Here is a 23,905-nt window from a genome sequence, read left to right on the forward strand (position 1 = left end):
CAAACTAACATAAAATAACTTGTTTAACTGATAGTCTCACACAGGAAGCTCACATCTCTTGTAATCTGCCTCCATCAGGACTGTTGTAGAATTAAGAAGGATGTTATTTACATTTTGAGGACTGTTTTGTCAACACTACTTTGCTACTAATTTTGCAAAATCTGTTAAAGAGGACACTGGGATGATTTCTTTGAAAGGACATGGCCAAATTCCTTCCCCAATCCAAGCTTGTGCCATGTCTCGATTGATCTCATTGTCAGTTAGATATTAAAGCCTAATCTTCTTTCCTTCTTTGTTCCATCTGTCTCTCTATTTTGGTTTTCAGACTTACCAATTATTTTCATTTTCAGACCCACCAATTATTTTCATAATGCCAGTATTCCACCATGAGATTCATTGAATATCTGTGTGTCTCTTTCACTTCTGACAATATCCTCATCAGCTTTGTCTACCTGAAGATAGAATTTGGAATGTATTACTCTGAACTCTGTTAACATGTAGGAGGACATTGCATTTATTTTGTATAATGCCATAAAAAGTAGTTAGTAAACTCTTTCAAGTTTCTTGGAATCATAAATGCCATGTCTGCCTTTATATTAAACTGTCATGTGACACAAAGCATGAGTTGTTTTATAAATGTTAGTGAAATTAATGTATTTGTGCCACAGTATGATATTATTTGCCTTCTATACATTCACAATGTAGCACTACACAAATGTCCACACGGGTGCACTTGTTTCCACTGTATTCTGTAAAAACTGTTGCAGTTAAGATATGGACGTCTCTGCCATGTACGTCCATATTGTCTGAGTTTTAGATGTAGTTCACTTTTATGGTTTCTCCACTTGTGTATCTCATGCCTGTAACATTTCATTACTGCATGCTGCCACTTAATTCGATTTTCAGGTCCTGATTTAGTTAATCTGCACAACAAAGCTGATTCTAATTTAAGGCAAAAGTGAAGGTTCATCCAGAACTAGTTGAGTCAGTTGAATCATCGGTTGGAGGAAGGCAAATACGGGGTACTTCCTATACTATAGTATCATTACTTGTAAGAAACTGTGGTGTTCAAATCAATGATTCAGTTACTGTGTTACATACATTTAAATTTTGTAAAAAATGATAGTTTCACTGAATAGATATTCATTTGAATGAGAGAGATAGGGATCTCAAGGGAATAAGTTTTGTTTTGAAACGTTTTTCTCAGTGGATTTGATGAATGGCTTTATCCCTTATTCAAAGCTGTTGACAAATGTTCTTCTCTTAAGTCAATATCTGTGTCATAAGCAGCAGAGCAACACTGGAATACTGCTATGGATCTTCCATGAAAAATATAAAATAAATTACATTAGTTCTTTCATTTTTCAGCTCCATACATCAGTCTGCCATTGTATTTTAAAGTAGTTGCTTCACCTTTTCATTTAATATGCACAGTAACAAATAAGTTACACTATGAAAATTATTTTGTGTTTTTGTGTGGCTTCTTGTAATATATATTCACAAACTGAAAACAAATTATTGACACTATTTCAGGTAACTGGAAATCTGATTGTAGTCCTTGACAGAACTTTGGTGCTTTATTATTTTAAAGTGAGGGCACATGATATATCAAGACAGAAATTTATAGATTTTGAAGAATCTCCAGTAAGTTTGGAAATGTGTTTCACACCAATGAAAGTTGAAATGTGTGAGGATATTGTAGCTTGCATGTCCAAACAGTATCTGCATGTGTTCAAAGTGGGACAGTTGGAAAAAGAAAAAACCGTGCAGAATACTTGCATTAAAAATGAGAAGGACAATGGTAAGTACTGCAGAATTTATTCTGTTTCTATTTCATTGTTGTGCTTTATATTAATTCATTTCAAAATTTCAGTGATTGCTTGCATACTGCCATTCCGGCACTACATAGCATAAAGTCCTGAACTGTCATGAATCATCATTCACTGAATGCCTAGAGAGTACCTGAAGGAAATCTAGTATTTTATTTTTTATTATGCTGTCCAAATTGTTTCATTCTTAGTAGTTGTGCTGACAAACATTTCCTTACAATGTATTAACCATTAATATGGTAAAATGATGCACATAAAATACTGAAAGAAAATTTTTATGAAAAGGCTAATTGCTACTCACCATGTAGCAGAGATGCTAAGTTATGGGTAGGCACAACAAAAATATTGTCACAATATAAGCTTTCGAACAACAAGGCCTTTCTCCAAAATAGATGACAGACACATGCACTCACACAAATGCAACTTGTACACAAATGACCACGGTCTCTGGCAGCAGAAGTCACAGCTGCCAGAGACTGTGGTCGTGTGTGTGTGTGTGTGTGTGTGTGTGTGTGATCTATTTTTGACAGAGGCCTTGTTGGCCGAAAGCTTATTTTGTGACAGTCTTTTTGTTGTGCCTATCTGTGATTCAGCATCTCTGCTATATAGTGAGTAGCAACTGTCCTTTCCATAATATTGTTACATTCCATTGTTCAAAAGAAAAATTTTGTTGTTTATTTCTCTACTAAGCTACTAGCAAGAAATTTTTTTTCAATAATCTCATCATTTGCGTAATATAGTTACTTGAAATACATTTAAAACTCACTCCCTCTCCCCCTTCCATTCCACTCCCCCTCCCCTCGCCCCCTCGACCACCCCCTCCCCTCCCCTCCCCTGCCCTTCCCTCGCCCCCTCCCCCTCCCCCTCCCCCTCCCCTCCCCTCCCCTCCCCTCGCCCCCCCACGACCTCCCTCTCCCCCTCCTGCTCCCCCCCCCCTCTCTCTCTCTCTATCCACACCATTGTATGTACTAAAATGCATTCTACGCGCTAAAATGTAACATTTGATTTAGTGTATTGCTTGCTCCAGTGGTGCATATACTACAATTGAAATAATTAATGGCAGAACTAAATGTAACAAGTCACTGTACAGTAGATGCATTAAGTCATCAGTAGGTATATAAACGAGACTAAGAATGTTGCTGAGATTTTGGATGAATCCTTCTCCAGGCAAACATAATACACATCAACCTGCATGGCTTCATTGTCCTGGCTGACTACATTGTGCCAGCAAGCTCTGCAGCTCAACTGGGATGAGTTGTTGTGTTGGTTGGAGTTCATGGGAATCAAAAGTATTTAGCTTGAGCTGGTGTGTCAGTACAGTGTAGGTGGCTGGGACAATGTAGCCATGCAGGTTATATGTGCATTCTGTTCTATCTGAATAATGATTTATCTGAAAGCTCAGAAATGTTCTCAGCCTTATTTATGTGACAATCAATGACTCAATGCCACAGATACACAGTGGGTTGTTACCTTTACTCCTTCTGTTTTGGTTGGCAGGAGAGCCAACACCGTGTTACCAGAGGAAGCCGAAAGGCACGCGTTTTAGCTCACGCAGGCTGGCGTGAGGTCTGGAACAGGACGAGGAAATTAGAATTTAGAAAAACGGACGTAGCTGGTAGAATACTTAACTTTAATCCATTAATGAAGGACATCGGTCTTGACAGTACATGATTCATAATATCAATAGTAACTGATAATGGCGCCTTACTAGGTCATAGCAAATGACGTAGCTGAAGGCTATGCTAAAGTATCGTCTCGGCAAATGAGAGCGTATTTTGTCAGTGAACCATCGCTAGCAAAGTCAGTTGTACAACTGGGCGAGTGCTAGGAAGTCTCTCTAGACCTGCCGTGTGGCGGCGCTCGGTCTGCAATCAGTGATAGTGGCGACACGCGGGTCCGATGTATACTAACGGACCGCGGCCGATTTAAAGGCTACCACCTAGCAAGTGTGGTGTCTGGTGGTGACACCACATTCCTCCCCCGCAAATTGGTGTACGGTTGTGTTATAAGGCTTCCGCCCGCCGTGGGGAGGACCCCATGTTGATGTAGGCGACGAGGTGGGGACCCTAACAACAGGCGAGGCTGTGCCACCCGCACCCTGCCATTCGGACAGTAATGCCTGAAAACCTGCTCCAAGGTGCACGCCAACATGCGGTGTATGCGCCCGTAGAGAGACAGGAGGGGCCGAAGGGTCGACCTCCATCGGGCCGGGGCACCCGAGGGGCGAAGACGACATATGGTCCGGAGCGGGCAAGAGTTCCATGTCAGAGGACATCCGGTCACGGGAAACGATCGGCGGCGCGTGATCCAGGGAGGCGCCCGGTGGCTGCAGCGAAGCGTCCACTGCGGGCGTCGCCGGCGGAAGAACACAGGCGGCAGCGGCGGAGGCAGCGGCGCGTCGCCATGGGGCAAAAGGGAAGGCAGTGTCGGTAACACCTGGGGCTGAGGTGAGCCAGTAGATGGGTCCCCTGGGCGCTGACCGGACGGCACCATTGCTGAAAGCAGACGGCGAGCGGCAGATCCCATGCGATGACAGAGGCGCAGCTGGTTGAGATGCCAGCGCACCTCACCAGAGGCCCCCAAAACCAGATACATAGCGTGTCCGAGGCAGCGAAAAATGCGCCTTTCGAGCCAATGCCGTGAACCTCGGTAGTGACGATAGTAGACAACGTCGCCTGGAGCAAAAGCAGGTGTCTGCCGCTGCACAGGAACCTGATGCGGCGGATGTAGCAAAGACATCAAGGTTCGATGATGACGACCATGGAGCAACCATCTCGGGGCTGAGAGCGATACGAGGACAAAAAGAGCAATAACGCGTCCTCCCGAGAATGTGACTCTTTTAACTTCAACATCTGGGACTTGAAAGTCCTGACCAATCGTTCAGTGGCACCGTTTGACTGTGGCGAAAACGGCGCGGATGTCAGATGTTGAATACCATTGGCCTTGCAGAATGACTGAAATTCTGCGGACGTGAATTGGGGGCCATTGTCGGAAACAATAGTCTGTGGAAGACCTTCAATGCAAAAGATAGCAGATAACGCTTGGATGGTGGCAGATGACGTCGTGGAAGACATCTGGACAACAAAAGGAAAATTACTGAATGAATCTACCACAACCAACCATCGAGCATTCCAGAATGGACCAGCAAAATCGATGTGTAAGCATTGCCAAGGGGAAGTGGCTTTTGGCCATGCAAAGAATATCTGCGGTGGGGCTAATTGTTGTTCGGCACACACCATGCAAGAAGAGCACATATTCGTAATCGCGGCATCGATTCCGAACCAAGCACAGTGCAGACCAGCAAGTTGTTTCGTTCTCACTATACCCCAATGTCCTTGGTGGAGAAGCTGTAAGACAGAGGACTGTAACGAACATGGGACCACGACCCTGGACTGATCATTATCAGAACGCAACAGCAAAACACCACGTCGAACAACAAGTCTCTCCTGGTGAACAAAAAATCGGTGAACCAACGGGTCCCCGATCCGTGACTTTGACAAGGGCCATGGCATAGCAACAAAACGCAGAACGGTAGCAAGGACAGGGTCAGCAGCTGTGGCTGTAGCTACACGACGAAAATCAATCGGAAAGGAATCGACCACATCATCGGTTGCCGAATCAATGAACATGCAAGCAAGTTCGGAGGAATCGAATGCTCTATCCTCAGCAACAGGCAAACGGGACAACGCTTCGGCGTTTCCGTGCTTAGCAGTGGACCGATACAAGATATCGTAGCGGTACTGCGAGAGGAAAATAGACCAGCAAATGAATTTCTGTGCTGTACGTGGAGGTACAGGCTTGTCCGGATGAAAAAGCGATGTCAAAGGTTTGTGGTCTGTGATGATGGTAAAGTGACGACCATACAAGAAATCATGAAACTTTGTAACACCAAATACGAGAGCCAATGCTTCTTTCTCGATCTGTGAATAATTTCTTTGCGCAGACGAGAGTAATTTGGACGCAAAGGCAATAGGCCGATCGTGCGATCCATCTTTTTGCGCAAGCACAGCACCGATCCCGAAATCCGATGCATCCACCATCAACAAAAGGGGCTTCTGGGGATCGAATGGCGTAAGGCAAGTATTGGAAAGCAATGCCGATTTCAACTGGCGAAAGGCACGTTCGCATTCCGTCGTCCAGACGAACGGAACACCTTTACGGCGTAAGCGATGAAGCGGAGCTGCACATATTTATGATAATAGTTGATTTTTCCCAGCACACTCTGTAGCTGCTTCAAATTCTGCGGCGAAGGCAAGTCTTGTATGGCACGGAGGTGCTTGGGACTAGGATGTATGCCTTGGGTGTTGAGTACATGTCCCAGGTAGGGCAAGTCACGAGCAAAAAACACACATTTGTCCTTCCGCAAGCGAAGACCATTTTGTCGCAAGACCTGAAATGATGTTCTGAGATTGGCTAAATGTTCTTCTTCAGTCTTTCTGGAGATCACAGTATCGTCCATATAGTTTGCTGCAGAGGGACCGATGCACAAACAGTTTGTAGATATTGCTGTGCTGCAGTAGGGACCGATGCACAAACAGTTTGTAGATATTGCTGAAACAATGCAGGGGCGGATGCACACCCGAATGACAGTCGTTTGAATCGATACAAACCAAGATGCGTGTTAACCACCAAAACGTGCTGGGAGTCTTCATCCACCGGTATTTGCAAGTACGCATCCGCTAGGTCCAACTTCGAAAAATATTTACCCGGGCACAGTTTGTCAAAAAGATCTTCCGGGCGGGGTAAAGGAAAAGTTGCAGTCAGTAGTTGCGGATTCACTGTTGCCTTGAAGTCCACACAAAGTCTCAATTTTCCGGAAAGTTTTGGCAAAATTACTAAGGGTGATGCCCAGGGAGAAGCCTGCACACGTTCAATTACACCTTGTGATTCCAAATCGTGTAATGTTCTTGCGACCTCATCATGCAATGCGTGGGGAACATTGCGCACTCTGAAAAATTTCGGTTGCGCGTTTACTTTCAGATCCAAATGTGCTTTATAGTTCGTAGCGTAACCAAGGCCCGGTGCAAAAATGTCTGCAAATTCTTCACATAGACGAGAAACACTGTCTGAAGGCACAGTCTGGTTCACTGATAGGACCTGATTTACTATAGACAAGTTAAACAACTGAAATAAATCGAAACCAAACAAGTTCACTGCAGAAGAAGAACGAAGGATGTAAAATGACATAAGTTTTGTGTGTCCTTTGTATGTTGCAAGAAGGCTGCACTGTCCTAACACAGGGATCTTTTGACCTGAATAGCTAATTAACGTAACATTTGCGGCACGCAACGGAGGTGTGCCCAGCTGTTTGTACGTGTCTTGATTGATCAGTGAAACTGCAGCTCCGGTATTGAGCTGGAATGGTATCACTTTGCCGTTAATGTCCAAGTCTACAAAAAGTTTATAATCCTGCTGACGACAAGAGCGACTGTCTTGTGCAACGTGAACTGACACTGGTACATAGTCACTTGCGACTTGACGGGATTTCCGTCGATGTCGACACACACTATTTGTGGGATGAACACAGTCACTGTTAGAGAGACTGGCACTGGGCGGAGTGGAGTGAACTACATGAATTTCCATGGGCGAAGTTTCCCGAGCCTGAGTATCCTTGGTTCGAATTCGGCGCGAAGCAAAGGGCCGGGAATGGTTGTGAGTTTCCGATCCGAGCTTTTTCTGGCAAACACTCTGAACATGTCCTTTTTTATTACAGAAAAAGCAAATAGCCTGGCGTGACGGGCAGTTCTCACGCGAATGTCTAGTAGCACACCGCGGGCATGATTTTAGCACTGCATTTGCTTGCCTGCGCGGCACACGTGGCTGAGAGCCTGGCGGCAGCGGTGCGGCCGGGCATGAGGGCTGTTTACTGCTTCGTGCAGCTCGCCCGGTGGGCCGGTTAACCTGACACACGGCTGGTGAAGTTTCAAATGATTCCTGAGCAAAGTCAAGTGTGTCCTGCCGATCCAATATGTCCATCACTTGTTGAAGGGAGGGATTGACTAGTTTCAAAATCTGTTTCCTTATACTAACATCAGAAATGTTCTGTGCAATTGCATCACGTACCATAGTATCTGAATAAGGGAGTCCACATTGACACTCAAAAGCACAATCCTTAGTAAGGCCTTGCAAAGTCGCAACCCACTCCCGATTAGTCTGACCTGCCGTACATTTTGTACAAAAGAAGGTATACCTTTTCACAACTACATTGACTGATTCTTTGAAATATGCATCTAATGCAGACAAAATTTCATCGTAGGACAGAGTTGCTACGTCGCGTCGGGGAAATAATTTGACTATCACACGGTACGTGGTCACCCCGACGGATGATAACAAAAAAGGCTGCTGCTAGTTACCTTGAATTCTGTAGGTGGCGAGATGGAATCCAAATTGGCGTGACCACTCCATCCAGCTTTCCAGTGCAGCATCAAAAGGTCGAAAAGTTGGTGCAACAGCGTGTTGTGGCTGTGTTAGCGGTGGGGCGGTGGCTGCCCCATCGTTTTGCATTGCCCGTTGACCCTGGATGAGCTGTCCAAGGGCATCCAGTAAGGCCTGCGTCTGCTGATTCTGTAAGCGATAAAATTCGGACAGTACATCTGGAGATTCTGGCGAAGCCATTACACAAGTAAATCAGGGCAATATCGATAAGAACGCGGTTGTGCCTCGTCGCCAATGTTTTGGTTGGCAGGAGAGCCAACACCGTGTTACCAGAGGGAGCCGAAAGGCACGCGTTTTAGCTGACGCAGGCTGGCGTGAGGTCTGGAACAGGACAAGGAAATTAGAATTTAGAAAAACGGACGTAGCTAGTGGAATACTTAACTTTAATCCGTTAATGAAGAACGTCGGTCTTGACGGTACATGATTCATAATATCAATAGTAACTGATAATGGCACCTTGCTAGGTCGTAGCAAATGACGTAGCTGAAGGCTATGCTAAAGTATCGTCTCGGCAAATGAGAGTGTATTTTGTCAGTGAACCATCGCTAGCAAAGTCGGTTGTACAACCGGGCGAGTGCTAGGAAGTCTCTCTAGACCTGCTGTGTGGTGGCACTCGGTCTGCAATCACTGATAGTGGCAACACGCGGGTCCGACGTATACTAACGAACCGCGGACGATTTAAAGGCTACCACTTAGCAAGCGTGGTGTCTGGCGGTGACACCACACCTTCCATTATGTATAATCCAGTCTGCCACAGTGGCTGAGTGGTCAGTGTATGTGGCTGCCAGGCGGAGGACCTGGGTTCAATTACCAGTACTGCCAATGATTTTTTCTTCGTGGGAGTACTGGTAACGGGTGCACTCAGCTTCATGATGCCAATTGAGGAGCTACTTGACCGAATGGTAGTGACTTCATGGTCTCAAAAGTCTGCAAAACGGCCGGGTGCTGACATCACCACCCTCCATATCACATCTGCATGATGCCACAAGGCAGGTGATGACATGGCAGTCAATAGACATTCATTGGTTTTTGTGGAGGGACTTTCCTTTAATGTGTTTGAAATAATACAGAGCCAGAGCAGACTAGCACAGCTCCTGCACAGTGATATGCTAAATCATGAAATGACCCAAAGGCTTGCTGCTTGTCAGTGATGATAAGAATCTTAGAGCAGTAGGCTAAAGTGGGCCGAAGCGTTATAAATGTGAATCTGAAGGAACAGAACTAAACTGATGGAGCAACTTAATTTGATCTCAAACCACATTTAGTCACGTGTATGTTGCAGTTAATGGGTGCTCAACACATTTAGTCACTCGTTTGCACATTACAGTGGTCCATTCAGTAATGTTTCAGGTAATCTGTTGTTTGTCCATCTTTAGTTGCAAATGACAGTATCTGTTCACATCCACAGGCCCACAAGGGGGACCGATGAGCAGTCTTCTAACAGCTGAGGTTTATGAATCAGGACAGTTGAAGTGTTATGTCTGCTGTCTTGGCAGAAAGTGATGCTGTCAGACCCAGTTTCACTCTTTATATCTACATCCACAACCACATTCTGCAAAATACTGTGATGTGCATGGTGGAGGGTACTTCCCACATTATCAGTTATTATGGCTTCTTCCTGTTCCATTCACGTATGGAATGTTGGAGGAATGTTTGCTTCAATACCTCTGTGTATGCAGTAACAGTGTAGTCTTGTCTTTGAAATTCTCGTGGGAGTGATACAGAGGTAGTTTTAGTATATTCCTGGATTCCTCACTTAAAGCTGGTTGTAGAAACTTTGTAAGTAGGCCCTCCGGGGATAGTTTATGTCATTATTCAAGCATCCATTAGTTCAGCTTTTTCAGCACATCCATGATGCCGTCCCATGTCCCAAACAAATGTGTGACTATGCCTGATACTCTTATTTTTATATATTCAGTATCCCCTGTTAGTGTTATTTGATATGGGCCCTACACTGTGGAGATGTATTCTAGGATGGGTCACATAAGTATTTTGCAAGCAAAGTCTTGTATGAGCATATCTAATTTCCCTAGTATTCTACCAATAAACTGAAGTCTGCCACCTGTTCTACCTATGACTGAGCCTTTGTGGTAATTCCATTTCATATTTCTGCAAAGTGTTACACCCAGGTCTTTGTATGAGTTAACCAGCTCCAGTTGTTACCCGTTGATACTGTAGTCATAGGGCACTACATTTTGCATGACACTACCTCTTTATCTAGTTTTTTGATTATATAATTTTTTCTACTTGTTTTAGTTGCCCTTTCTACTTTGATAATCATTGCTGCTGCAACTGCCTCATAATCATTATCAATTCCATTGTGCACACCATGTTTGGGTATGATTGTAGATGAATGTGAGTGAAAAATGGCAGAGAGTAATTGTAATTTTAAATGAAATTATATTTTAGGCATTTTTTGTTTTAACTTGATGTCCATCCTTGAAACTGACTTTTGCCCAAACAGACTCACATGCAGTTTCAATTTCGATCTTGGTGTATTATAGTTTCTTGTCTAATGGGACAAATACACCACAGCTATTTCCTATTAGTCTATCCTTTTGATATACACTTAATTTTTTCTAAACATCTCACTGCTACCAATCTTGGGTTTTAACCAGCTTTCTGTATTTAGTATTTTGAAAACTCCATTGCTTTCACAAGCACTTCAAACTCTGACACTTCATTGTCAATGCTTCAATAGTTTATCACTAGGACTTTAATTCTGTCACCTGTAAGTTCCTATGTTAGTAGGATGGATATGGTGTGTGTGCACAAGAGGAGTTGACCACAGTCCACAAGCAGCTGGGGGCTATTATCGCCACTGTCAGCCATCTGCAGGCTGCTACCTCAGGATATGGTGGCAGCAGAGAAAGTGGCATGATGCATGGACACCTCAGGTGTCTCTTGTTTTGCCCACAGGCTTTGCTGTTGGGGCTCATTTTGGGGTCTACGTTCACTGCTGGGTAAGTGGTTGGTTGTTACATGGTCACATTGCACGAAGCAGAGCATGAATGTGGAGGCTGGCTGTCTGGCCTCGTACATTCACTCTGTGACTGGACAGGTGGTCACTCCTTCAGTGAGGTCTGAGAAGGCACACAGACAGAGGGCTTTACTGGTTATAAGAATCTCCAATGTTAGGTGCATTATGGAGTCTCCCTAGATAGTGTCCAGGACTGGGAAGAATGCCATTGTTCCCTCAGTGTGTTTGCTGGGGAGGCCTCATCTGAGATGTGGAGGAGCCCTGCTTTTGACTATTGAAGGTAAAGGGTGCAGCAGTCTGAAAGTTGTTGCTCATATTGGCACCAATGACACCTGTCCCTTAAGTTCTGAGGCCATACTGTGTTCATATGGGCAGCTGGTGGAAGTGGTGAAGACTGCTGGCCTCACTCACTGCTAGCAAGCAGAGCTCGCATTGTGCAGCATTGTACACAGAGTTGATCGACTTCCTTTGGTTTGGAGCCAAGTGAACAGTCTCAGCCAGAAGCTCTGTTGATTCTGTGATGATCATGGCTGCAGATTTCTGGACATATGCTATGGAGTGGAAAGTTGTATTACTCCTCTTGATAGGCCAGGAATGCACTACACATAGGAAGTAGCTACTCAGATAGCAGAGTATTTGTGAAGTACACATGGTGGTTTTTTAGGCTAAGCAGTAGTTTGAGGTCCTCGGATGAACGTGTGCCAGTTGATAAGCAGAGAGCAAAATCAGATTGTGTACAAAGTAGACACACTTTGACTTTCAAAATTTTAACAATTAATTGGCAAAGTATGCGAAGCAAATTTTCTGTTCTTACTGCCATCCAGGAAAGTTGTTGCACTAAAATGTAAAATTATTCACAGAACCAAGGTCTGGCTGAAACCAAAGTAGAAAGTCCAAAATATTTAGCAAGGTGTGGAATTATATTGAAAATACAGATTAATTGCCATTGAAGGGGGAGTGTTCATTGCTGTCAGTGAAAATATTATGTCTATTGAGGTCAAAATTAAGTATGACTGTGAAGTTATCTGGACATGAGTAGCAGGCCATGGTGAACTCAAGTCAATTATCAGATGTTTTAACTGGCCACCTAATTCTGCCATAACAATTGTAGAATTATTCAAGGAAAGTCTACACTCTGTAGCACAGAAATAGCCAGAACAATTGGTATTAGTTGGCAACAACTCTAATCAACCAAATACAGATTGGTACAAACAGACAGTGTTGTGAAGTCGTTTTGAACACATTTTCTGAAAACTACCGTGAACAACCAGTTAGACAACCCACACACAATGGAAATATTTTAGACCTTGTAACTATAAACAGACCTGAAATTATTGGCAGTGTCAGTATACAAACAGGGACTAGTGATCATAATGTCATCATTGTGTTGATGGCTGGAAGAGTATTTACACTAGAAAAAGTAGATAAGCAGTTGTTAGCATCCCACTAAGACATGAATGGACATCGTTCAGTTCCAGTATGATGGATATAAAGGAACTATGGCCAAAATTTAAACTAATTATAAATCATGTTTTGGAGACACGAGTGTCAAGTAAGTGGATTAAGGATGGAAACACCCTCCATGATTTAATGATCAAATTCGGAAAATGCTGAGGAAACAGAGACTGCTGTGCTTTTGGATTAAAAAAGAACACGTAAATGTTGAGAGACAAAAGTTAGTAGAAATCTGTGCATCCCTAAAAAGATCAATCCACAAAGCATACAACAATTTCCATCATCATTCTTTAGTGAAAGATCTTGCTGGGAACCCAAGAAAATGCTGGTCATACATAAAATCACTAAGCGAGTCAAAGGGCTCTATCCATTCATTGATCATTCTGGTGTGGCAATGGAAGACAGTAAAAGGAAAGTTGAAGTTTTAAATTTCACATTTAAGAAATCATTCACACAGGAGGATGATACTAACATACCATTATTTGACTGTCACACAGACTCCCATATGGAGGACATAGTAATAGGCACATCTGGCATAGAGAGGCAACTGAAAGAGTTGGAAGTGAGTCCCCAGCTCCAGATAGGATCCTAATTTGGTTTTACAGAGAATACTCTACGGCTGTGGCCCCTTACTAGGCTTGCATTTATCACAAATCTCTTGCCCAGCGCAAAGTCCCAAGTGACTGGAAAAGTGCACAGGCAAACTCCTGTGTATAAGAAGAGTAAAAAAACAGAACTGCAAAATTACAGACCAATATTCTTTACATTGGTTTGCTGCGGAATTCTTGAACACATTCTTATTTTGAATACATTAAATTTCCTTGAGATGGAGGGGCTTTTGTGCACATATCAACATGGGTTCAGAAAGTATCGCTCATGCAAAAGCCAGCTTGCCCTTTTCTCACATGATATCATACATACCATGTATGCTGGGCAGCAGGCAATTTCCATATTCCTAGATTTCCAGAAACTATTTGACTTGGTGCCTCACTGCAGACTGTTAACAAAATTACAAGCATATGGTATATGTTTCCAGATATGTGAGTGGCTCAAAGTCTTTTTGAGTTGTAGAACCCAATACATTATCCTCAATGGGGAGGGTTCATCACAGACAACAGTATTGTCTTGAGCACCCCATGGAAGTTTGATGAGACCGCTCTTATTCTCAGTATAGATAAATGATCTGACGGACATGGTGAACAGCAATTTATGGTTGTTTGTTGATGACACTGGTGTGTCATTGAGTGACTGTAGGAGGATACAAGATTACTTAGACAGAATTTCTAGTTGGTGTGGTGAATGACAGCTCACTCTACATGTAGAAAAACAGAAATTAATTTACATGAGTAGGGAAAAAAATCCTGTAATGTTTGAATGCAGCATTAGTAATGTACTGCTTGACACAATCATATCAATTAAATAACGAGGCGTAATATTGCATGGTGATACGCAGTGGGATGACTTTGTCAGGTTGGCAGTAGAGAAGGCGACTGCTCCACTTCATTTTATTGGGAGAATTTTGGCTCTTATACACTACTAGCCATTAAAATTGCTACACCAAGAAGAAATGCAGATGATAAACAGGTATTTATTGGACAAATATATTATACTAGAACTGACATGTGATTATATTTTCACGCAATCTAGGTACATAGATCCTGAGAAATCAGTACCCAGAACAACCACCTCTGGCGGTAATAACGGCCTTGATACGCCTGGGCATTGAGTCAAACTGAGCTTGGATGGCATGTACAGGTTCAGCTGCCCATGCAGCTTCAACACGATACCACAGTTCATCAAGAGTAGTGACTGGCGTATTGTGACGAGCCAGTTGCTCGGCCACCATTGACCAGACGTTTTCAATTGGTGAGAGATCTGGAGTATGTGCTGGCCAGGGCAGCAGTCGAACATTTTCTGTATCCAGAAAGGCCCGTACAGAACCTGCAACATGCGGTCGTGCATTATCGTGCTGAAATGTAGGGTTTCGCAGGGATCGAATGAAGGGTAGAGCCACGGGTCGTAACACATCTGAAATGTAATGTCCACTGTTCAAAGTGCCGTCAGTGCGAACAAGAGGTGACCGAGACATGTAACCAATGGCACCCCATACCATCACGCTGGGTGAAACACCAGTATAGCGATGATGAATACATGCTTCCAATCTGCGTTCACCACGATGTCACCAAATGCGGGTGAGACCATCATGATGGTGTAAACAGAACCTGGATTCATCCAAAAAAAATGACATTTTGTCATTCGTGCACCAAGGTTCGTCGTTGAGTACACTATCGCAGGCGCTCCTGTCTGTGATGCAGCGTCACGGGTAACCGCAGCCTTGGTCACCGAGCTGATAGTCCATGCTGCTGCAAATGTCGTCGAACTGTTCGTGCAGATGGTTGTTGTCTTGCAAACTTCCCCATCTGTTGACTCAGGGATCGAGACATGGCTGCACGATCTGTTACAACCATGCAGATAAAATGCCTGTCATCTCGACTGCTCACAACGTTTCACCAGGCAACGCCGGTCGGCTGCTGTTTGTGTATGAGAAATCGGTTGGAAACTCTCCTCATGTCAGCACGTTGTAGGTGTCGCCACCAGTGCCAACCTTGTGTGAATGCTCTGAAAAGCTAATCATTTGCATATCACAGCATCTTCTTACTGTCGGTTAAATTTCGCGTCTGTAGCACGTCATCTTCGTGGTGTAGCAATTTTAATGGCCACTTGTGTATGTATAAAGGAGATGTATTGAACACTAGTGTGACCCATTCTTGTGAACTGCTTGAGTGTTTGGGGTCCCTACCAAGTTGGATGAAGAGAAAACATCGAAGGCAATTCAGAGGTGTGCTGCTACGTTTGTTACTGGTACATTCAATCAGCACTTAAGTATTATGGTGATGCTTCGTGAACTCAGTTGGGAATCTATTGAGGAAAGACAACACTTTTCATGATGTGCTATTGCGGAAATATAGAGAACTGGCATTTGAGGCTGACTGAAGATCGATTATACTGCCACCAACATACATTTTGCTTAAGGATCGTGAAGATAAGATGAGAGAAATTAGAACTCATTCAGAGGCATAAGCCGTCATTTTTCCCTCGCTATATTTGTGAGTGGAACAGGAAAGGAAATATCATATGTGGTACCCTCTGCCGTGCTCCATATAGTGGATTGCAAAGTATGTACGTAGATGTAAGGGTCATTTCTTTGGATTTTACACTGATACGTTGGTGTCTCATACAGCTATTGTTGTATGTGTTGGATGGAGAGTCGCATAATCTGAAAAACCCCTCATATGCCCCCCCACACACAGCCACATACCTGGGTAGCAGCATCCATAGTCCTCATTTGACCCATTTAGGGCATCCCAACAGGTCTCAATCCTATGCTGCAAGGACACTCAAAGTCTCGGTTTTGAGCCTTCTATTCTACTGCGAAATAATAATTTTGTCTAGTCAGTTGCAGCATCCTGGGATTTTCTGAGGCAGCTGTTGAAGGTAGCTTTGGAGGATGGCAGGGGCACTTGAAGTACCGAAAGGTTACTGTTGGCATTTGTGCAGGTGAAATGATGTACCTAAAACTAGAACTTTTATCTGTGATGTAGTGGAGTTTGCAAGTAGTGTGTGATCAACATCACTATAATATTTTCCACCTTTTAGAGTGTAAAACAGATCTTATGAGTGCAGAATGTCGTAGATGTCAACAGTGATTTATGTGCTCACCAAACACTCACTTGATACGTAAAAGCTTGCTGCTTAAGCCATAAAGATTATTTACTCATGAATGACAATATTGATTTGGTTACTTTTATCTTCTGTAAAATCGTAGTCAAGACACCTCTGGGTGGTTGTAGCTATGAAAATAGGTATTTAACAAATGCGCACAACTTCAAAAGGCACATATGTGAGGCCCACCTAAGTAGTTAATTTATGCGACAAGAGAAAGCTCTCTGTTATTAACTAAGATACTTCTAAACCTGTACCCTGAAAATCGCCTTACAATATACGACAGAGAGTTTCTTCTAGTACCCCTAGCTTCTCTCCCCCCCCCCCCTTCCACCCCCCCCCCATTCCCTGTTCCATTCACAGATGGTGAGTGGGAAGAGTGTTACTCAGTAACCCTCTGTATTAGCTCCAAGTTCTCTGATTTTTCATTCTGGTCATTCTGTGAGCAGCATATGGGAGGAAGTAATATATCCTCCTGGAACATAATATCTCAAAATTTCAGTAGTGAACCTCTCTGTGATGAGCAGCTTTTCTCTTTTAATGTGTGCCACTGGAATTTGTTGAGCATCTCCATAATGCTCCCTCACTGATAAAATGCTCCCAAGCACAAATGTGTCATTCTTTGTTGGATCTTCTATTACTCTGATCTGGTAAGGATTCCAGACTTAACAGCAGTATTCAAAAACTAATTGAAAAAGTGTGCGTCTTAACAGCCTCCTGGAACTTCCAGTGTTATCCACTAGATCATTAATATACAGGGTGAAGAAAAAATGCCACACTCAGAGGTGGGCATGTGATTCCTCATCCAGTTTCAAGACAAAAGTTTATGTAGCAAAATCAGATCGGGTGCATTTTGAAAACACATGTATCAAAACAAGGAGCTGACAACACTGTAACGTTGTGCTGCATAAGGAATGTACAGAGGAACGTTTATCACCTCTCACTACTGTACCAGCCATTGTAGCTCCCTGAGTAGACTGCTGGGACATCAAACCCACATCCACCATGGAGCTATGGTTTGAATCCTCATCAGGTTCCTTTTTTATTTTTTAGCCATTCATTCCCTAGTTCTCATCTTTTATAAGCAGGACATCATTTTGTCACATGGCAATAGCCTATCACACAACAGTGGATTCCATTAAACTGCTTACATGCAGCTACTAATCATACAGTGCACAACCATAACTGATCTTCCAAGTTCACCTAGGGTGGCTTCCCAATGGGGTACACAAATGATGAATACGTCAATATGCTTTTGGTGCTGGGTGTGTCTGATAACCAAGCTGCTGCTGCTTCTGCTGCTGCTAGTGTGCATGCTGCACGATGGGAGGACATGAATCTTGAAACCGTTCACCAGTTAACTTGGAAAAGTACACATGATATTGGTAGGAAGTTCCAGATGTCTCAAAGACTGGTTGTTGCCATGTTGCACGACAATGAACTGCAGCCATATCATTACATGTTAACTCAACACCAGTTGTCAGAAGACCAGGTTTGACAGTACAATTTTGTGAATGGCTTTTGCACCAAGTGGAAGATAATAAAAATTTTATAAATAAAGTGATATGGACTGACAAATCTAGCTTCACTCATGAAGGTATTTTCAACCTCCAAAATAGCTGTTATTGCTCAGAACACAACCAGCATGTCACCCAAGAATATGGCTTTCAGGCACGCTTTGACATAAACCTGTTGGCTGGAATTGTGGGAGGAGTGCTTTTTGGCCCTTACCTATTGCCAGACAAGTTGAATGTGCCCATGTATCATACATTTCTTTGTATTAATTTGCCTGCTGCATTAGAAAATGTTCCAATTGGTGTTCGATAACAGCTATGGTTTCAGCAAGATGGTGCTCTGTCAGTCACACTTTAGATTGTGTGTGTGTGTGTGTGTGTGTGTGTGTGTGTGTGTGTGTGTGTGTGTGTGTGTAACTATCTAAATGAAGCATTTCCAGGGAAATGTATTGGTCGTGGAGGTCCAGTGTTCTGGTCCCCATGTTCCCTGGACCTTAATCTGCTAGATTCTTATTTGTGGGGGCACTTAAAGGAACAGATTTATAGTATTGCACATGACCTAATGGCTCACGCACATGCCTCTTTGGCAATGGTAGATGCAGGTGTGTTGCGTAGGGTCCAGTGAAGCACGATCCAGTGAGTGATAAAGTGTCTGTAAATGCTAGATGTCCACATCTCCTTTAAAGTGAACATTGTTTGCACGTGTACATATCGGCTATCATATGGTAAGCCTAGAAATTAAAAGTACAGAATGGAATTACTGTGCATAGCATAATGTGCAATCTAGTGTAGCCTACCTGTTGTGTTTTTTGTACCTCATTTGATACAAAAAATCTTGCTGTACCCATTATTATTTTCTGTTTGCTTTATTTTTATCATGGATGAAGCAAAGTGGCTGCTTACATGTGTAAGAAGTTCATGTTATGTCCTAATACTCAAATAAAGGTAACAGTAACAGAAAAATACACAGGATATCATTTTGCGGAGGTGTAAATTGGATAAAATTTGATGCTTCAACTGGAAAAAAAAGTATGTGGAGGGGGGGGGGGCGCCATGCGCGTGCATGCATGCGTGTATATGTAAAGAAACAAAAACACACACACATACACACACACCTGTGTTCTTACATTGTGCCAGCTGGATGCATAATGCCAGGATTGCATTTTGGCAGTTGGACTAGTGTCAGCTGAATAGAGACGGGAGAGGCAGGAGGCAGGAAGAGGGATTGGGGTGGGTTGCTGTTGGCTTGGAGTGAGGTATCAGGTTTGCTAGCTAGGAATCCAGAGAGAGAGGTGACAGGTGCATGGGTACTATAGCTGGTAGGGTGCAGCGCACATGGAAGGTAATGTGGTTTGTGAAGGAGTGGCAGGACAGAGGATGTGTTGCCATCTGCATAGTTCAGAAAAGCTGGTGGTGGAATGAAGCCTCCAGGTGGTCCAGACTGTGAAGCAGCCATTGAAATCAAGCAATTTGTGCTCAGCTGCATGTTGTACAACTGAGTGGTCAACTTTGTTCCTGGCCGCAGTTTGGCAGCAGCCATTCACTCTGGCAGACAGGTAGTGTGTTGTCACACCAGCATAAAAAGTTGTACAGTGATTGCAGCAGAGTTGGTACATGACATAGTTGCTGGCAGGGCACAAGTGGCCCTGCCTCTGATGGGATAGGAGAAGCCTGTGCCAGGAACAGGGTAGGAAGTGCTGGGTGGGTGGATTGGACATATCTTGCACCTGGGTCTTCCACGGGGATGTAATCCCTGTGACCTTGTGTAGGGTGTGTGTGTGTGTGAAGGAATACAACTTTAGGAGTGGTGAAGGGGATCTTGGGTAGGATGTTCCTCATTTCCGGACATGATGATAGGTAATCAATCCCTGGTGAAGGATATGATTCAGCTTTTCCAGTCCAGGGAGTGCTCCCTTGTGTCTGGTTCTTGGTCGTGTTTTTATTCGAACTTTAATGTATTTATTCTTTATGGCTGTGTTGCTGAGTAATGAATTATTTGAGAACTTAATCAGATTTATCAAAGCTGTTGGTAGAATTCACATGAATGAAGCTACTTCTGTTGACAATAAGTTATCAACATTGTGCATTTACATTCTGTTTTGTTTCACATGCATAAAATCAGACTACTACTCAGTGAAAGCTACAAAACATACCTGCAGTATGATCTTTGATGTTGTTAAAGCTTTAATGATGTCTAAATTTTTTGTATTTAATTTTCTGGTATAATGACTCAAAGTAAATTGTGCAGTCATACATAGTATGTTCTGTTGTCCGGGATAGTGAAACTTTGAGAATTTGTATAATTACTTAATTATATGTCTTTGCACACTTGTTAGGTAAGACAGCTCTCTTCTCAAGTGATAGCACCCAAATGACTGATTATTTTCTGTAAAATACACTCTTCTGCTTTGAAAAAAAAATCAATGTTAAGACAATTAGAGATTGAGTTAGTTTTATTCTGTCTCCATTTTCAGGGACCAAGAAAGAAACAGATTCTGAAATTAATTGGGATTCTCTGCTGGAAGCAGAATTCAATAAAAATTTAGCAAAAGGCAGAAATGCTTTTGAAGACAACTGGGTTGAGAAGCTCCACAATAATTCATTTCCTCTTACTATCCACCTGCCAGGAATAACAACTCAGCAGGGTCATTGTTCAACAAATACTTCAACAAATGATGGCACACCATATAGAAACATGCCATTTAAAGTAGCTCCTTTGGAAATGACAATTAATGTGAAGTGTTCATCACCATCTGAGGTATGTGAAAAATAAAATATTATTCTTGGCTATTATGCAGACACTATATCATGGCAGTTTTATGAACTGTGGTTGCACAAGATACTGGTAGAGGTCAAGCCTAAACTACCTCTGCAAACTGCAGCAAACAGTTGCACTGTAGCCATCGCCAAATTCTTTGTGTATTCCAGTTTAGTTTGTCTTGTGAATTGCTTGTTTTTTGGTGTATGAAGGGATTCAAATGCAACTCTCACCACAACACAAGGAATCAGCAATCCCTATGACCATTAGTATGTCAGCTCTGCTTTTGTGGAAGCATAGAATGCAAATGTAGGCTGGCAGCCATGCGAGAGATAGGTGGGGCTTGTTCCCCCTCAACACCCTCTCCTCTCAGGCAGTCTAACTCATTTGTTTATGGTCGTGCTCGACTGTGTCCCAATATGCTATCCGCATAATACTGATGCAAGTAAATTTGTTTTTGGAATGTTGTTCGTGAATTTGGTAGTGATATTTAGAGAATGTAAGTGAAAGATAGAGGTACAGTATGTGATCAAAAGTATCCGGACACCTGGCTGAAACTGACTTACAAGTGCCCTCCATTAGTAATGTTGGAATTCAATATGGTGTTGGCCCACCCTTAGCCTTGATGACAATTTGCACTCACAGGCATATGTTCAATCAGGTGCTGGAAGATTTCTTGGGGAATGACAGCCCATTCTTCATGGAGAGCTGCACTGTGGAGAGGTATTGATGTCATTCGGTGAGGTCTGGCATAAAGTTGGCGTTCCAAAACATCCCAAAGGTGTCCTATAGGATTCAGGTCAGGATTATATGCAGGCCAGTCCATTGCAGGGATGTTATTGTTGTGTAACCACTCCGCCACAGGCCGTGCATTATGAACAGGTGCTCGAATGTGTTGAAAGATGCAGTCACCATCCCCAAATTGCTCTTCAATAGTGGGAAGCAAGAAGGTGCTTAAAACATCAATGTAGGCCTGTGCTGTGATAGTGCCATGCAAAACAACAAGGAGTACAAGCCCCCCATGAAAAGCACAACCACAACATAACACCAGTGCCTCCGAATTTTACTGTTGGCACCACATACACTGGCAGAAGACATTCACTGGGCATTTGCCATAACCACACCCTGCTATTGGATGGCCACATTGTGTGCCGTGATTTGTCACTCCACACAACGTTTTTCCACTGTTCAGTCGTCCAATGTTTACACTCCTCACACCAAGCAAGGTGTCATTTGGTATTTACTGGCATGATGTGTGGCATATGAACAGGTGCTCGACTGCGAAATCCAAGTTTTCTCACCTCCTGCCCAGCTGTAATAGTACTTGCAGTGGATCCTGATGCAGTTTGGAATTTCTGTGTGATGGTCTGGATAGATGTCTGCCTATTACACATTACGACCCTCTTCAACTGTCGGCGGTCTCTCTCAGTCGACAGACAAGGTCGGCCTGTACACTTTTGTGCTGTATGTGTCCCTTCACATTTCCACTTCACTATCACATCAGAAACAGTGGACGTAGGGATGTTTAGGAGTGTGGAAATCTCACATACAGACTTATGACACAAGTGACACCCAATCACCTAACTACGTTCGAAGTCCGTGAGTTCCACAGAGCTCCCCATTCTGCTCTCTCATGATGTCTAATGACTACTGAGGTCGCTGATATGGAGTACCTAGTAGTAGATGTCAGCAGAATCCATTTAATACGAAAAACAAATGTTTTTGGGGTGCCCGGATACTTTTGATCACATAGTGTATACTTTTCTACAGATATTACAGGAAAATAGATAAACATGTTTTCAGTTACTTACAAGTATAAGTAATATATAATTATTTCTCATGTTTCTGGAACCAAGCATTCCTTCTTTTGTGGTAGCGAGTAAGATAGAGAAAGGGGAAGAGTAAAAACTTAAAAGAATTTGCAGGGAATCTCACTCAAAACTCTGGGTTGAGGTTAAGAGAGTGGAATAAGCAGGTCTGTAAATTAGTTATACAGAAAACAGATGAAATTAGAAAACCATTAAACTCTTAAGAAATATTGCGAATGAACTGTGAAGATGAGGATTGTTGTGGTACTGCTATGTAAAGCTTGAGGTACTACAGCTTCTCCAGTGGTAGTAAATGTTCGCCATTAGTTGTGGAGCTAGTCCATGGAGGTATGCAAGCCTACACATGCAGTTTACAATCATGTGTAATTGAATTAAAGGTAGGTGTGGTGTCTGGTGTGTTACCTATAATGGAGTAAACACTTCACAAATATCCAGTTAGATCTTGATAAGGTTCCAGAGTGCCTCAAATGTTGATAACTTGTGTTAAATGTTTGGAAATATAAAATTGTGCACTTCACAGTATACAGAAATGTATTATCATTTGACTATAATATCAATGAGTCACATGAAGAATCAGTTAACTTATAAAAATAATGTGATGAATGTTTCTGGAACCAAGCATTCCTTCTTTTGTGATAGAGAGTAAATAAATATAAATAAATAAATAAATATAAATAAAGTGTAACAGCTTGTGGGGACATGAAATGGAATGATCAAGTGGGCTTAGTCATAGGTAAAACAGGTGGCAGACTCAGTTCATTGGTAGGATACTGCAAAAAATGCAGTCACTCTACAAAAGGTACATGTTACAGAACACTCATGCATCTCATCGTGGAAAACTACCAAAGTGTGTGTGATGCATACAGACTAAGGCAAACAGGGAGTATTAAATGTATGCAAAAAAGTTCAGCAAGTATGGTCACAGGTTTGTCTGACTCTCAAGAAAGAATCCCAAAATGCTTAAAAATGTGAAATGGCAGATAGATGTGAAGTATCCTGTGAAAGCCTGCATACAAAGCTTCGAGATCCAGTATTAAGGAAAGAATGTAAGCATATTCTATGATACTCTACATATCCCTCACAAATGGACCAGAACGACAAGATTAGACTGATCGCGGCTCATAAGGGCTTGTTTAGTCATCCTCCCATGTTCCTTATGCAAGTGGAATGGGAAGAAACCCTATATGTGGCAGGATGGGTAGTACTCCCTGCCACATGATTCACACAGAGGACTAGAAAAAACTTTTTACTGGGTACCAGTGTGACAGCCAAGTACAGGACAGGCAAAACACATAATATCACCACATTTGATCACTGCTAGAATGTAGGAGGGGGTGCACGGGAGTGTGCAGACACTAGCATTTTCTGTTACTATTGTATCA

At 42.9% G+C, this 23,905-nt stretch overlaps 1 protein-coding gene across 1 annotated transcript in view; it reads left to right on the top strand.

The window, feature by feature from the left end:
- Positions 1–23,905, top strand: part of LOC126248260 (Hermansky-Pudlak syndrome 3 protein homolog) — a 176,733-nt gene that overhangs the window by 32,616 nt on the left and 120,212 nt on the right. The window contains exons 4-5 of the mRNA XM_049949111.1: positions 1,534–1,801; positions 20,411–20,694. Of these exons, the coding sequence (XP_049805068.1) occupies positions 1,534–1,801; positions 20,411–20,694 (552 nt within the window). The remainder of the gene's footprint in view (positions 1–1,533; positions 1,802–20,410; positions 20,695–23,905) is intronic.

This window comes from Schistocerca nitens, chromosome 3 (genome assembly GCF_023898315.1).
Source record: "Schistocerca nitens isolate TAMUIC-IGC-003100 chromosome 3, iqSchNite1.1, whole genome shotgun sequence".
NCBI classification, from domain to species: domain Eukaryota; kingdom Metazoa; phylum Arthropoda; class Insecta; order Orthoptera; family Acrididae; genus Schistocerca; species Schistocerca nitens.